At 40.4% G+C, this 14,212-nt stretch overlaps 1 protein-coding gene across 2 annotated transcripts in view; it reads right to left on the bottom strand.

The window, feature by feature from the left end:
• Window positions 1-14,212, bottom strand: part of TMEM245 (transmembrane protein 245) — a 98,417-nt gene that overhangs the window by 22,392 nt on the left and 61,813 nt on the right. For both annotated transcript variants that reach the window (XM_044265183.1, XM_044265184.1), the window contains 2 exons: window positions 10,580-10,702; window positions 10,306-10,451 (listed from right to left, as the gene is read on the bottom strand). In XM_044265183.1, coding sequence (XP_044121118.1) covers window positions 10,306-10,451; window positions 10,580-10,702 — 269 coding nt within the window. The remainder of the gene's footprint in view (window positions 1-10,305; window positions 10,452-10,579; window positions 10,703-14,212) is intronic.

Raw genomic sequence — 14,212 nt, 5'->3', positions numbered from 1 at the left:
TCAGCTCAGGTCACGATCCCAGGGTCCTGAAGTCCCACATCGGGCTTCCTGCTCTCAGGGATCCTGCTTCGCCCTCTCCTCCCCGCTCATGCTCTCTCGCTGTCCCTTCTCTCTCTCTCAAATAAACAAAATCCTTAAAAAAATAAAAATTTTAAGAAGCTACAGAATTTGACCAGAACTGGGGACCTCAATGAGAAAAGATATAGATGTTTTCACCAACCTTATGTTATTGAAAAGGTTTTACCAACCTGTTATTTAAAAATTTTTACACCAAAATGAAGTTAGTATCAAAGGTGCAACAAAATATCTCAACTGAATCACTCCTTTGGGTGGCAAGTAGGCAAAACTCCACCCAGAAAGGACCCCTGGTAGAAACAGCACATAGTCTTCCTTCCTCTGCCTCTGGGAATACTGACTGTTGATAACGTTCTCATTAAGGCAACTTTCAAGTAATTCTCTGGACCCTAAATGTATTAGATACTGTTCGCAGTTACTGAACGTGTTCATATAACCCAATGAGGGATGGTCATGTACTCCCCTCAGTCGTACTGTTTATGACCTGATACACAAGCTTTCTATAAAACAGAAAGACAAATCCCCTAATAATTAACCAGGAGACAGAACGTTTTTTTAACTCCATCAAATTCCTAGCCATTTTTTCCTCCTTTTTATTGGCTTTACTGAACTATAATTTATAAACAGTATAAAACTCACCTTTAGGTATATTGATTCAATAGGTTTTGGCAAACCTATACAGCTGCAGAACCACCGTGATAGCCAAGATGTAGAACATCTCTGTCACCTGAAAACGTTCCCTCATGCCCTGGAATGGTCTACCCTTCCCTGAACCCTGATCTCTGACACCTACTAGGTATGCTCTCTGTCACTATGGTTTTGCCTTTTCCAGAATTTCATATGAAGAACCATACATTATGTAGTTTAAAAAAAAAAAGTGGTAAAACATACATACTAAGAAATTTGCCATTTAACCATTTTTAACTGGACAGTTCGGTAGTGTGGAGGACGTTCACATCATCATACAGCTTCTGTGTTTGGTTTCTTCGACCTACGCCCGTATTTTGAGACTCGCTCACATTACCATCAGCAGCCTGTTTCTCTTTAATTGCTGAGTAGTATTCCATTATTTGGATATGCCACAACTGGTTTATCCAATCACCAGCTGATGGCCATTTGGGCTATTTCCGGTTGGGGGCTATTGTGAATAATGTTGCTCTGAACATTCGAGCACAGGTCTTTGCATGGACATACGCCTTCACTGCTTTCCAGTTTATGTACCTAGAAATGGAGATCTGGGTCATGTGATATGTTTTAATTCTGTAAGAAACACTCGCAATTCCTCTGATCTCTTCAATTCAAAGAAAGTGTAGAGTCCGTGGACCATCAGTCAGGAGTCATTGCCTGCTCTATTATACCACATCTCTTCAAGGGGAAAGGCTAAATTTCATACTTCTGGTCTTATAAGGGTGAGTACTGGCAGAAATAGCAACTCAACCTCAAGAAAAACTAAATGGCAGTGCATCCAAAAGTCCTCCTCACTGACCCAGTGCATGCTGGGTACCCAATAAACAGTAGTTATTACCAGAGCTATTGTACTTACATTTCCTAAGAACAGTATATTTCATTGATGCTCAGAGGATTCTGATGAAGACTCTAGAAAGTTGTAGTACAAAAGCTTAGTGTCCAAATTGAGAAGGTCAATTCAAGAGACACTATCGTTTGCTGAGGACCTCTGTGGCAGGCTGAATAACAGCCCCACAAAAGTATCCACATCCTAATGCCCAGGCCCTGGGAATGTGTTACCCTACATGGCAAATGGGACTTTGCAGATGGGATTAAGCTAAACACTGTGAGATTAGGAGGATTATCCTAGATTACTGGTGAGGCCCCATGTAATCACAGAAGTCCTTATAAGAAGAAGATGACTCTGATATAAGACAGTGGTGATGGAGGTACAAATTGTGAATATATTAAAACCACTGAACTGTACATTTTAAAATGATTAAAATGGTGAATTTCATCTCAATAAAAAGAGGGAAGCAGGAGAGTCAGAGCTAGAGGAGACATGAGGACAAAAGCAGAGGCCAGAGAGAGAGACACATTTGAAAATGCTACACTGCTGGCTTTGAACATGGAGAGAGGACCATGAGCCAAGGAATGCAGGCAGCCTCCAGAAACTGGAAAGGGCAAGGAAACAGATTCTCCCTTAAAGCTTCCAGAAAGAACACAGCCCTGTTGACACCCTGTATTCTAGGACTTCTGACCTCCAGAACTGTCAGATAAAAAAAGCTCTGTGTGGTTTAAGCCACGAAGCTCATGGCGATATTCTAGCTACAATAAAAAAGGAACACAACCCACTACCTGCCAAGCACTGAGCTACATGCTTTGCCTATGTGGTTCCACTGACTGCTTGTGGGATCCCCTCATTCATCTAGAGAAGAGAATCTTTTTTTTTTTTTAAAGATTTTATTTATTTATTTGACAAAGAGAAATCACAAGTAGATGGAGAGGCAGGCAGAGAGAGAGAGAGGGAAGCAGGCTCCCCGCTGAGCAGAGAGCCCGATGCGGGACTCGATCCCAGGACCCTGAGATCATGACCTGAGCCCAAGGCAGCGGCCCAACCCACTGAGCCATCCAGGTGCCCCTAGAGAAGAGAGTCTTGGTCAAAGATCAGATAAATCTGTTAAACTGAAAGTGCATATCTTTTAAAAAAAGGAAAAAAAAGAAAGAAGAAGAGAAGAAAGCTCAAAATGAGTGCAGGGGCCTAGCAGAATGGAGCTGAGCTATTTTCAGTTAAAAGGCAAGAAAACTCTTCTGGATATTGTTGGATGTGGGTACTAGATCGCTCTGGTATTTTAACTCCCAGTCAAGGCACCCAACTCACTAAAGGTCAAGATGTTGGATAAAGATTTTTGGTATTCTTTTGGTATTTTTGGTATTCAGATTCCTATTAAGTATTACTAAGATATTCACCTGCAGGCCAAACATATACCTGATGGTCCTCAAAGTCAAGACATCACCAAGAGAAGCCTGAGGAGTGTATGGCATCTGGTTCTGGTCACAGCCATCATTCTATAGTGGCTATTCTAGCTGACCACTTCCAAGAGGACTGGGGCTCAGTACACCCATGCTGAGACAAACTGGGGCCCTATTCACCCTATTAGAGTGAAATGTTCTGGAAGACTTACATGAAGATGGGGGAAAGGAACAACAAGAGGTGTGCAAGGCACACACAGTGCCTACAGTGTGTGCACCCACATCCTACTGGCACAACTCTATGGCAAGCTCTGTGACCCACTGTGGCACCAGGGGGCTGGGCTTTTAGTGAGCTGGGTGCCTAGGCAGGGAGCTAGTAGAACAGACTGAAGCAGTACAGATCTAGTAATTTCAAGAGGGTTCATACTGCCTTTTTACTTAGAAGAATTCAGGCCTTCATTTTGAGCCTTTTTTTTTTTTTTGCCTTTGTTTAAAAACAAAACAAAACAAAACAAAACAAAAAAACCTGAACGCTCTCAGTTTAAAACGTTCTCTTGCTATCTGACCAGAGGTCTCTTTTCTGGATGAATGCGGGGACCCAAGAGGAAATCAATGAAATAAACTATGCAAAGCATGGAACTAACTCAGTGTTCAGTGCCCAGCAGGTGCTCAGCAAATGTCAGGTAGAGGATGGATGAAAGAAGGGACAGGACAGAAGTTAGGAGACTCTGAGAGCTAATAAGTGAGACGACAGGCGCGGTAGTGAGAAAGGCAACAGTCAAGAATGCGGTAATACATGAGAAATGTTAAGGAAGGCAAACAGGATGTGGATTCTGCAGCAAGAATACAGAAATCAGAGTCACACAGACCTGAAAGAGCTCGGGTTCTGTCACCAGCTGCTCTGGAATCCCAGTCCTGTCGCTGGTTAGTGGCCTGATCCTCAAAACTGTAACACTTCCCTGAGGTTCACTTGGCTCCACGGTAAAACAGAGGTACCAGAGACAAGCCTTCACTTCCTAATGTTACTATGAAGATTAATGATGCGACTCAAGTGATAAGCTGAGTGACCGGTGCACAGGAGGCAGGCAATTAAGTTTGTGCTATTAGAGAATTGTGTCATTATTACCAATTAGCATTTTAGTAAGGTTAAAAATAATGCACATAGTAACTTTCTTTTTTTCCTTGCAGTTTTTGGAGGTATTCCAATTTTTGCTGTGTGCCAAAGAGATATGGGGTATGGCAAAGCTGGGAGTAGAAGAAGCATACAACAAAGTCTTAGATTAATTATTTTAAATTGTAAGGTACTGGTGAAGCTGCATGAACAAAACCCCAAAATACAGTGTATATAATGACTGATCTCTCAGGTTCTTTGGAACCTAAAATTCAGGGACTGCTAGGAATTGTTCATTCCCATAATCAAATACAACTTTATCTGGCGCGTAACTAATGGCATGCACAATACAGTTTGAATGGGTTGCCAGAAATCACTAGTTTAATCAAAGAGTATTTGTTCCTTATAATCACACCAATGATAGATCATCTTCTCATTTCATTGATATCAACCCATTCATCAATACTTTTTTGGATACTCAAAAATCAGTGAGCATTTTCCTATCTTGTCATCAAAGAAACTAAGATATACTTCATCCAGTCTCTTGCAAAAATCACAAAAGTGGACTTGAGGCATTTTCTAAGGGTGGTTACATTTGATTTGTGCTGCACGAACGCATGGTGCCATTACAAGTTACTCCTCCCTTATAACTGTTCACAACCTAATGATCAAGCAGAGGGAGAAGCAGGCTCTCCACTGAGTAAGGAGCACGATGCAGGACTCGATGCCAGGACCAGGGGATCATGACCCAAGCTGAAAGTGTCCCTCAAATTAATAAATAAATCTTAAAAAAAAAAAAATGCCTGGGGTACCTGGGTGGCTCAGTCGGCTAACTATCTGCCTTCAGCCCAGGTCACCATGATCCCAGAGTCCTGAGATCTAGCCCCACACAGGACTCCCTGCTCAGCAGGGAGTCTGGTTCTCTCTCTGCCCCTCCCCCTGCTTGTGTTCTCTTTAATAAATAAATACTTTTTTAAAATCTTTTTTAAAAAATGCCTGGCTAGGTTAGGATTTACTGCTTAACCAGCTTTTTCCTTACCCTTTACAAACTGAACTCTAAGATGACATTTAACTCTTTTATAAGCTAGCTAATATCTCAGCTCTCTCATTTCTGACCAAAAAGGTGTTCTTGTGGGGAGAGATGACAAAGAAGCTTGAAAAAGCCGGAGGGGGGGCGGGTGTTCCTTTTCTAAATAAGTGAAAACTGGCCAGACAACCCATGATTTGATCAGATATCCTGGATTAATGGAATGAGATTGAAGCAAGGAGGGGTTTGGGGAGAATGATAAGCCACAGTCAAGAAGCTCTATGCCCTGTGAGAACACCAGGCTCCAGACCATAGACAGGCAGACTGCACGTGTCTAAGGAAAAAGAAAAGAGCCCAAAATCAAATTTCACCTACTCACAACACTTTCTTACACTCTTACACTGGTTCTCCCTTCTTTTCTTTCTAAAGATCAGACAGAAAGATTATCAGATTATTATTCCCTCAGGAAACAGCCATGAGCATGACCTTACCAGTGTTCTACACTCACTGCAATATACTGTCCCTCTGAGAAGGCTAGGTAGTAGACAGGGCAGGCCAGCTTCCAGAAACACAGCAGATAAAATTACCAATTGGGTAAAGGAATCCCCCAGCTCTCTTCACTACTACCTAACCTCTCTTGAAAAGTTACATCTCCTTCCATTTCCTGGTTCATCTTCCCCAGAGACCCAGCTCTATGGTGAAATGTACAGAAACCCAGATGACACTGGATTTCCCCGTTGCAGAGGGGAATGGTCACGCAGCATGAGCAGACCTAGCACGCTGCTGAGGAGCACAGAGAGGCTGCTTCTGTGGAAGCCTTCCATCCCCACTGGAAAAAAAAAGTGAGTCATTCACACACACTGAAGCATAAAACAGTGACATCACATTCAATCAACTGGAGTCCTTGGCAGTAGAAATATTAATTCAATATTTTTATACATTAGTACATGATTTTATGTCTTTGACAGTGCCCAATGATCATGGATGCTCACTCTAATGCTAACTAAAAAACTAACAAGGGGCTGTTTCAATCATATAGACAAATAGCAAACATTTGTACCTCAACACTAATTATAAGGCTATTAAAATTAATTTAACAACTTTTAGAGCAGCACAATGGGAAACTACATACAAGACGAAGTTTCTTAAGGACATTTCCTTAAGAAATGTCCTTCCTTCCTACGTGACATAAAGGTTTAAGATTATTAAATTCATCTATAATTGAGTAGTTTAAAAAGGCATTATTTTTATTGAGTGGGTTATGATTTAAGAGCTTCAGTTAATTTGACTTTCCCAAGTATGTATAAGAGATTCATTTTCTCTATTCCACTGTTCGGAGAGTTATCTCTTCAAATAATTGAAAATATATTTTCTTACAGCTTTAAACTCTTCCTTATACATTTTAATTTAAACAGATGCTTATAACCTTAAATTCATGAGAATTTCTTTCCACTGAACATTTAATTTGTTCCAAGTCAAAAATGGAAATACTGATTTACTGAATGAGCGACACTGATTTTTTTTAATCCAAATACTTTTAATTCTCCAGAGCTGGGGGGCAGAGGTGAGAAGCACATTCACGTTCCAGGAAAAAAAAAAAAAGGAAAGGAAAAAAGAGACCTCACAGCACATACATTTTCCCATCCAATTCATAAGTAGGACTCCCACCCACCGGCACTGAAAAGCTGTATTCCCACAAGCAAGAGCCATACCCGTGTGCATGCACTCATGTGAAAATATCACACACACTAAATTGCACGGAGGCCGTGACAACATGCAACTTAGTAATGTGCAATATCTCCACCAGAGCAAGCAGAATGGGAGCATCAGGGGAGAAGGGTGTGATGCAAACATTCAGGACACAACATGCTCTCCAGGGACGAGAATGGTTTGGGGATAAGGGATACATGCCACTAACATAAAAATTCATGAAATGAAAACCCAAATGAACACACAAACATATCCAATTTAGAAAAAACATTTACTTATTCAGAACTGAGAATCGTAACTGAGATTCAAAAACTGAACAGGACGGTGATCATAAAATAGCCACATATTCCAGAAGGCCAAGCTTCAGGAGCCAAGACACTTTGGCTGCCTGGCCATGCAGTTAACCCCCAATTTTAATTCCACTTTCAACTTATTGATGGGTCATATAAAACGAATTGAATGATTTTCACCTGACGACGACTAACGGCTGATGTTTATGGAGGCTGATCACAGATTAAACTGCAGTCTCAGGACTTTGTAATAACATTTTCATAATCACGTGTATAGTATTTTTCCTCTTAAAATCTCTGTCCATGAAGAAACATTCCATCTTGAACACAATCCTTCAGAATGAAAAATCTGACAAGTGCTCGAGAACTAGAGCTCATTGTTATCTTACATACATGAGAAGGTTTTTCAGAGATATCTGTGTAAAACCTGTCCATTTTCGGTCTTGAATTTGACCCAGTAAAGAAAGAGACAAAAAGCACTTGGACCACTAAAAATTATCTTGAGTTAAAATCTTTAATTTACATAACTGTGGTTATACAAATGATCCAGACAAGTCATCTGGTCTGTACTGTATTTCTCAGTTTTGACAACTGTTAAGAATATACTTCTGGTACTAAGGGTTTAGACATCTTCTTATATCAAAAATACGACAAAAATGAATGGTTTTGATACCAGTATTCTTTGGAACCAAGACTTAGCCTACTGTTATAGTGCATAATTAGTGTGTACAATTCCAAGAAGATAAGGCAAATCTAATTTGTGAAAAGGCACATATGTATTTCCTCTCCCTATAGATGACCATACTCGTTCTAACCTCAAATTTCCTTGATGAGCCCAAGACCTGAATTTCTAGCTGCCAGCCTCATGTGTCCATTTGAATACTCCCAACACTGCCACAAATTAAACTGTAATCTTCTGCCCCAACCAGGTCCCCCTGGAAGAAGGCACCATGGTATACCAGACGGATATGTGCTTACTTGCTTGCTTGCTTTTTAAAAAAAAATTTATTTTGGGGGAACCTGGGTGGCTCAGTGGGTTAAACCTCTGCCTTCGGCTCAGGTCATGATCTCGGGGTCCTGGGATCGAGCCCCGCATCGGGTTCTCTGCTCAGCGGGGAGCCTGCTTCCCCCCTCTCTCTCTGCCTGCCTCTTTGCCTACTTGTGATCTCTCTCTCTCTCTGTCAAATAAATAAATTAAAAAAAAAAAAAAAGAAAAAAAAATTTATTTTTAAGTAAACTCTATATTCAATTGTGGGCTCAAACTCACAACACCAAAATCAAGAGTCACATGTTCCACCAACTGAGCCAGCCAGGTGCCTAGAATATGTCCTTTCAATCAGCTGGACCTAGGTACAAATCACAGCTCTGCTTATCAATTCCAAGCAATCATGACATTAAAGAGCTAAGTTTGAAACAAAGGAGCTGGAATATTTGCTATAAAAACAAAGTGGTTCACTCTAAGAAAGCAGAACAAGAGAAAATTCAAGAACCATGATTTGAAAACAGAAAAGCTTTTGTGAGAGGAAGGGTCAGTATTAATAAAGGTTATTTCAGGAAAAGGAAGTAACTCTCTTGAGGTTCTTAATGGGACAAGATAGGTATTTTTCTGTAAGGCTGAGCTTTAGTCACATTGAATAAAGGATTCTGCCAACCTTTGACATGGCTGATTCAATAGTTTCAGCCTATTGGGAAATAGGTTATTTTTCTTTTTGGTTGAGTTATTTACATAAACTTCTCTGAGTCAGATAAGGTCATTTAGGTAAACTGACATGAATTTATTGCTAGGGTTTTCAACATTTGATTTACTCAATAAAGATGATACCCAATGACTATATACGCTAAAGCCAACAGGTGTCCTCCCTGAAGACAGCTTCACCCTGAAAACTGTTATATTAGATAATAAACTCTAAAACTTGGAATTTTTACATAGAGGGCCCCACATGGATACCCAAGAGCACCACAGAGAATAAGGGCATTTTTAAAAATTCTATCTGACGGCCAATAAAGGAAGCAAGATATTGATGAAGACTTTACCCAGGCCTTGCTAGTAGGAAAAAGAAAGATAACCCAGCAAATTTTCTAGAGAATGTACTTTAGCAACATGCATGCTATTTGAATGTAACTGAGGGTTTTCCAGAGACAAAGTGGTATCCTCAACCAGTTGTTAAATGAACACAATGAAGAAATAAGCCAAGATCAGTCAGACAGAATTATCAGGTCAAATCAAGATTTCTATAAAAGACTAGTTGCAAGCAATGCTATTTCTTAAAAGTAAGTGGAAACATAAATGCCAGCCAAAGATTCACTATTCAAGATAAGTTTAAGACCATTTAGGGAACAACTTACTAGAAAAAGAAGCTTTGATGGATAACATGAGGATTTAATTTAGACAACTATTCGTAAGCAGTAAAAATACAGTAGAATCCTAATGAGCTAAAAGCAATGAGAGACAAGGGTGGGGAAGGAGCTGAGATAGGCCTGGGCTGCAAGGGCCTTTCCCTATCCAAAATGACAAAGATGAAAGGCAGGGTTGCGGTGGGGTGGTGGGGGGTGGGGGTGGGGATAGCCAATGACTTGGGAAGAGCATATGAAGAAAAAAAGGTAAAGAATATCTCATTCAGAAGCCAAGCCTGCACGACAGGACAGAAGTTTCTGGCCAGAACTTGTGAGATACACACATAGCCTGTGACTTGGAAATAACCAGAAACTTTGCATTTTCCAGTATCCGACCTACCCTCATGCAAAGGGACAGCCTGGCTACAGAGGAAGAGAGGAAGAAACAGAAAGACCGTCTGCTGCCCTTGCCTGGGCACAGCTGCAGGGCCTGAGAATAGGAGGGCGCCCGGAGAAGGGGAGGTGTATGTTTGTGACAAAGGAGGGGCTCTCCCCAGCAAGTGACATGAAGACAGGAGCTGCAGCTAGAGCAGGAGCCTACAGCGGGGGAAAGCCATAACTCACAGCACTGACAGCAGGAAACTGAAATTGAATTTTTTTTCCTATCAACACTGGCATTGCTCACATTACTCTCTCAAAAGAAAAATATCTGAAAAATACCAGGTCCGCCACCGGTTTAATAACACCGAATGTTATCTGAAAGGCTCGCGATGGAAAATAGGCTTCTCACAGACAGCAGTTTCTGATGGAAAGAAGAAGAGCATACATCTTCTCCCTACCTGATAGCTTCTTCCACAGACTGGCCAATAATATTAGAAGAAGGACCTGGCTGAGAGAGTGGTGTCAGGCTTATCACCCACTTCACTGGCTTGTAGTACTCATCGCTGGAACTTAATAGATAAAATAGTGTGGTCAGGAAAATTATCTGCAAAACAAAGGATAGTATCTCCTAAAAAATCACATTTGGAAATTACAGGAAGGAAGCGTAAATGGAACCACAACATGCTTTACTGCGGAAGGAGAGGTATTACGTGCTTATCTACCTGTACATACCAGAGACAGCACGAAGTTGAGAAGGGCAGTCCCACTGTAGAAGAGGATGGTCAGCAGCGTCGTGACAGTGGTGAAAAGCAGGCTCACGTTCCGGCTCATGACCATCCACAGAGACTCTAAGATCTGATGGAGACGGAAAGCCAAACATCAGGGCGAATCCTCCAGAAAGAAGGTTCTACAGCTCTCTGCTGTGCTTTTACTACAAGCGTGTGAGTATCAGAAACTGAAAATAACTGAAAAGAAAAAACCATCTGAAAGCATGTGAACACTGAATAGTAAGGAAAATGGTTGGGAAAATTATGGTGAACCTATCTCCAAATCATATTAGGTAGCCATTAAAGATAGCTCTATTATAACACAGAAAAACATTTTCCGATATACTGCAAGGTTATTTAAAAAGCAGAAAATAAAAACTTTATATGTAGCATGATATATATAACTCTGTAAAAATGGTATTTATAGGAAAAATACCTACAGGAAAATATTCCAGAATGCAACCTGTATAGGATCACAAGTGCAGACCATGAAAATTCTAGTATTTGTCTTACTGGCTGCCTTCCCCCCCCCCGCCACCTCCAACTTAGATTCACCTACAAACACAAAAGCATCACATGGATGATTTCCCTAAAATCATAATAAAAGAAATGATCAGATAGGTCAAGGACAGAACTCTGCAGCTGAAAATCTTTCTTCAGATAGATGATGACCCTTATATCAAGACTTAATAGTGTTCATTTAATCCATCACCTGCAAATTCACTAGAACCAGTTATTAAAAGTTATTAATACCTATTAAATATTACTAAAAGAAGATGTACAATATTAATGGCACGCCTGTATGTTTTCATTTCCTATCGCCTCATAAACTTAAATTCCCTCATGATAACATCTGTTCCCTGTGACAGAAGCAAAACAGATGATATGATCTTTATTGTAAAGAGAGACAAACCAAAGCTCAGAGATTTTTTAAAACTTGCCCAAGGACCTTGGAGCTAGTAAATGGAACTAGAGCTGGGACCAGAAATCTAATGTCTGATTTTATTTTGGTGTGCCCTTTCCAAAACAGCAGTTCTGCTTTTTGTCATATGTGCAAATTATACCATCTGTTCTATGAAAGGCCTACCCATTCCTTTCCTATCTTAAATGTACCATTTATAAAGGCATATTTTGTTGTCTCTGGCGGTTCTTGCAAAGCTCAGCTCAGTCTTCACGGAAGAGCTTTTGCAGGCTGATTTCATTTACAATAACTCCTTACAGAAAGTCTTGAAAATGCTTTGCAGTGCCTACAAAAATATGCATGACTGACCATTTGACCTTGTGGGATAAAGAATGAATGAATAACACCACTGATTACAAGAAACAAATCAACAATGCCCTTACTTGTGATTTTTACATGCATTCTTTTGGGGGCTTCTGTCATTTTGGAATTTTTATCAAAAAAATTTTAAATACTTTCTGGGTCACACTGATAGGAAATACTCTGTGATGATTCTTAAGAAATTAACTGAATACATTAATTGTAGACTGCCAGTTCTCCAACAACAATCAAGTAACCTTTCTGTGTACCCAAGGGGATTAGGCAGAAAGGTTCCGAATGTGAAAGCTGTTGTCTATTACAAGTATGAAGGCAGGAATAAAAAATTTGATCAAGGGTTGACCTCGACACCTTAAGATTTTTTTCTGATGAAATAGGTAGTAATATTAAGAATGTGATTGTTTGGGATGCCTGGGTGGCTCAGTTGGTTTAGCAGCTGCCTTCGGCTCAGGTCATGATCCCATCAGGATCCCTCAGGATCGAGTCCCACATCGGGCTCCAGGGAGCCCGCTTCTCCCTCTGCCTGCATTCTGTCTGCCTGTGCTTGCTCTCTCTCCCTCTCTCTCTCTGACAAATAAATTAAAAAATCTTTAAAGAAAAAAAAAAAAGAATGTGATTGTTTTATACTCTGTAAGAATGTGTGCTGATAATTTAGATGATGTACAAAAATCAGTGAACCAATATTCTAAATGACCAGTGCATATCACAAAAACATGCAAGAGTAAAACGCTGATTTCTAACAAGACAGATCAATGGGCTTTAATATAATACAGTGCAAAAAATTTACTGATATGGTTTCAAATTCCACACTGCAACTAACCTTTAAGAAATACCATTTGTTGAGTTTTGGAGTAGTATGAAAGAAGAACCACAATTATCTGAAAAGGCTATTAAAAGACTCTCCTCTTTTCCAACTACATATCCGTATGAGGCTAGATTTTGTTCATATATTTCAATCAAAACAATGTATTCCGGGCGCCTGGGTGGCTCAGTGGGTTAAGCCGCTGCCTTCGGCTCAGGTCATGATCTCAGGGTCCTGGGATCGAGTCCCGCATCAGGCTCTCTGCTCAGCGGGGAGCCTGCTTCCTCCTCTCTCTCTGCCTGCCTCTCTGCCTACTTGTAATCTCTCTCTGTCAACTAAATAAATAAAATCTTTAAAAAATAAATAAATAAATAAATAAATAAAGGACTCTCCTCTTTTCCAACTACATATCCGTATGAGGCTAGATTTTGTTCATATATTTCAATCAAAACAATGTATTCCGGGCGCCTGGGTGGCTCAGTGGGTTAAGCCACTGCCTTCGGCTCAGGTCATGATCTCAGGGTCCTGGGATCAAGTCCCGCCATCGGGCTCTCTGCTCAGCGGGGAGCCTGCTTCCCTCTCTCTCTGCCTGCCTCTCCATCTACTTGTGATGTCTGTCAAATAAATACATAAAATCTTTAAAAAAAAAAAAAAACCAATGTATTCTGACTGACTGAATATAGAAGCAAGTGTGAGAATCCAGACATTAAACAGATTTACAAAAATATAAAAGAAAGCCACCCTTCTCACTAAATTATTTTTTGTTTTGGAGATGCCCGGGTGTCTCAATCAGGTAAGTATCTGCCTTTAGCTCAGGTCGTGATTCTAGAGTCCCAGGATTGAGCCCTGCATCAGGCTCCTTGCTCAGTGGGGAGCCTGATTCTCCCTCTGCCTGATGCTCCCTGCTTGTGCTCTCTCTCTCTATGACAAATAAATAAATAAAATCTTTAAAAAAAATTATTTTGGGGGGCACCTGGGTGGCTCAGTGGGTTGGGGCCTCTGCCTTTCGCTTAAGTCGTGATCCCAGGTCCTGGGATGGAGCCCTGCATTGGGCTCTCTGCTCAGCAGGGAGCCTGCTTCCTCCTCTCTCTCTGCCTGCTTCTCTGCCTACTTGTGATCTCCATCTGTCACATAAATAAATAAAATCTTTTTAAAAAATAAATAAATAATAACTATCTGAGAGAATACATATATTAAAAAATTATTTTTTGTTTTGGAAAAAGGTTGCTTTGCAGATGTAAGAAATGTGTTACATTAATATGTAATGTTATTTTTAGTGAATTAATATATATTTTTAAAGTTCTCAGTTTTAACTGCTGATACAATAATAATCAACAGAACCCACAAAAACAAATACTCTGGAATCTTCAGACCAAAAAGTTTCATGGCCATCGGACTAGAGGAAACAGGGAGGGGACTATCAAAACCATAAAGTCTTAGAACTGAAGGACATGAATTTCTAGATTTAATTCCAAACTGCGACAGCTATATTAAGTGCATGGGAGGAAGGGCAAGTG

The sequence above is a fragment of the Neovison vison genome, chromosome 9, assembly GCF_020171115.1.
Source record: "Neovison vison isolate M4711 chromosome 9, ASM_NN_V1, whole genome shotgun sequence".
NCBI lineage: Eukaryota > Metazoa > Chordata > Mammalia > Carnivora > Mustelidae > Neogale > Neogale vison.
The sequence above is the reverse complement of the archived record's forward strand: the minus strand, read 5'-3'. Positions and strand labels throughout refer to the sequence as shown.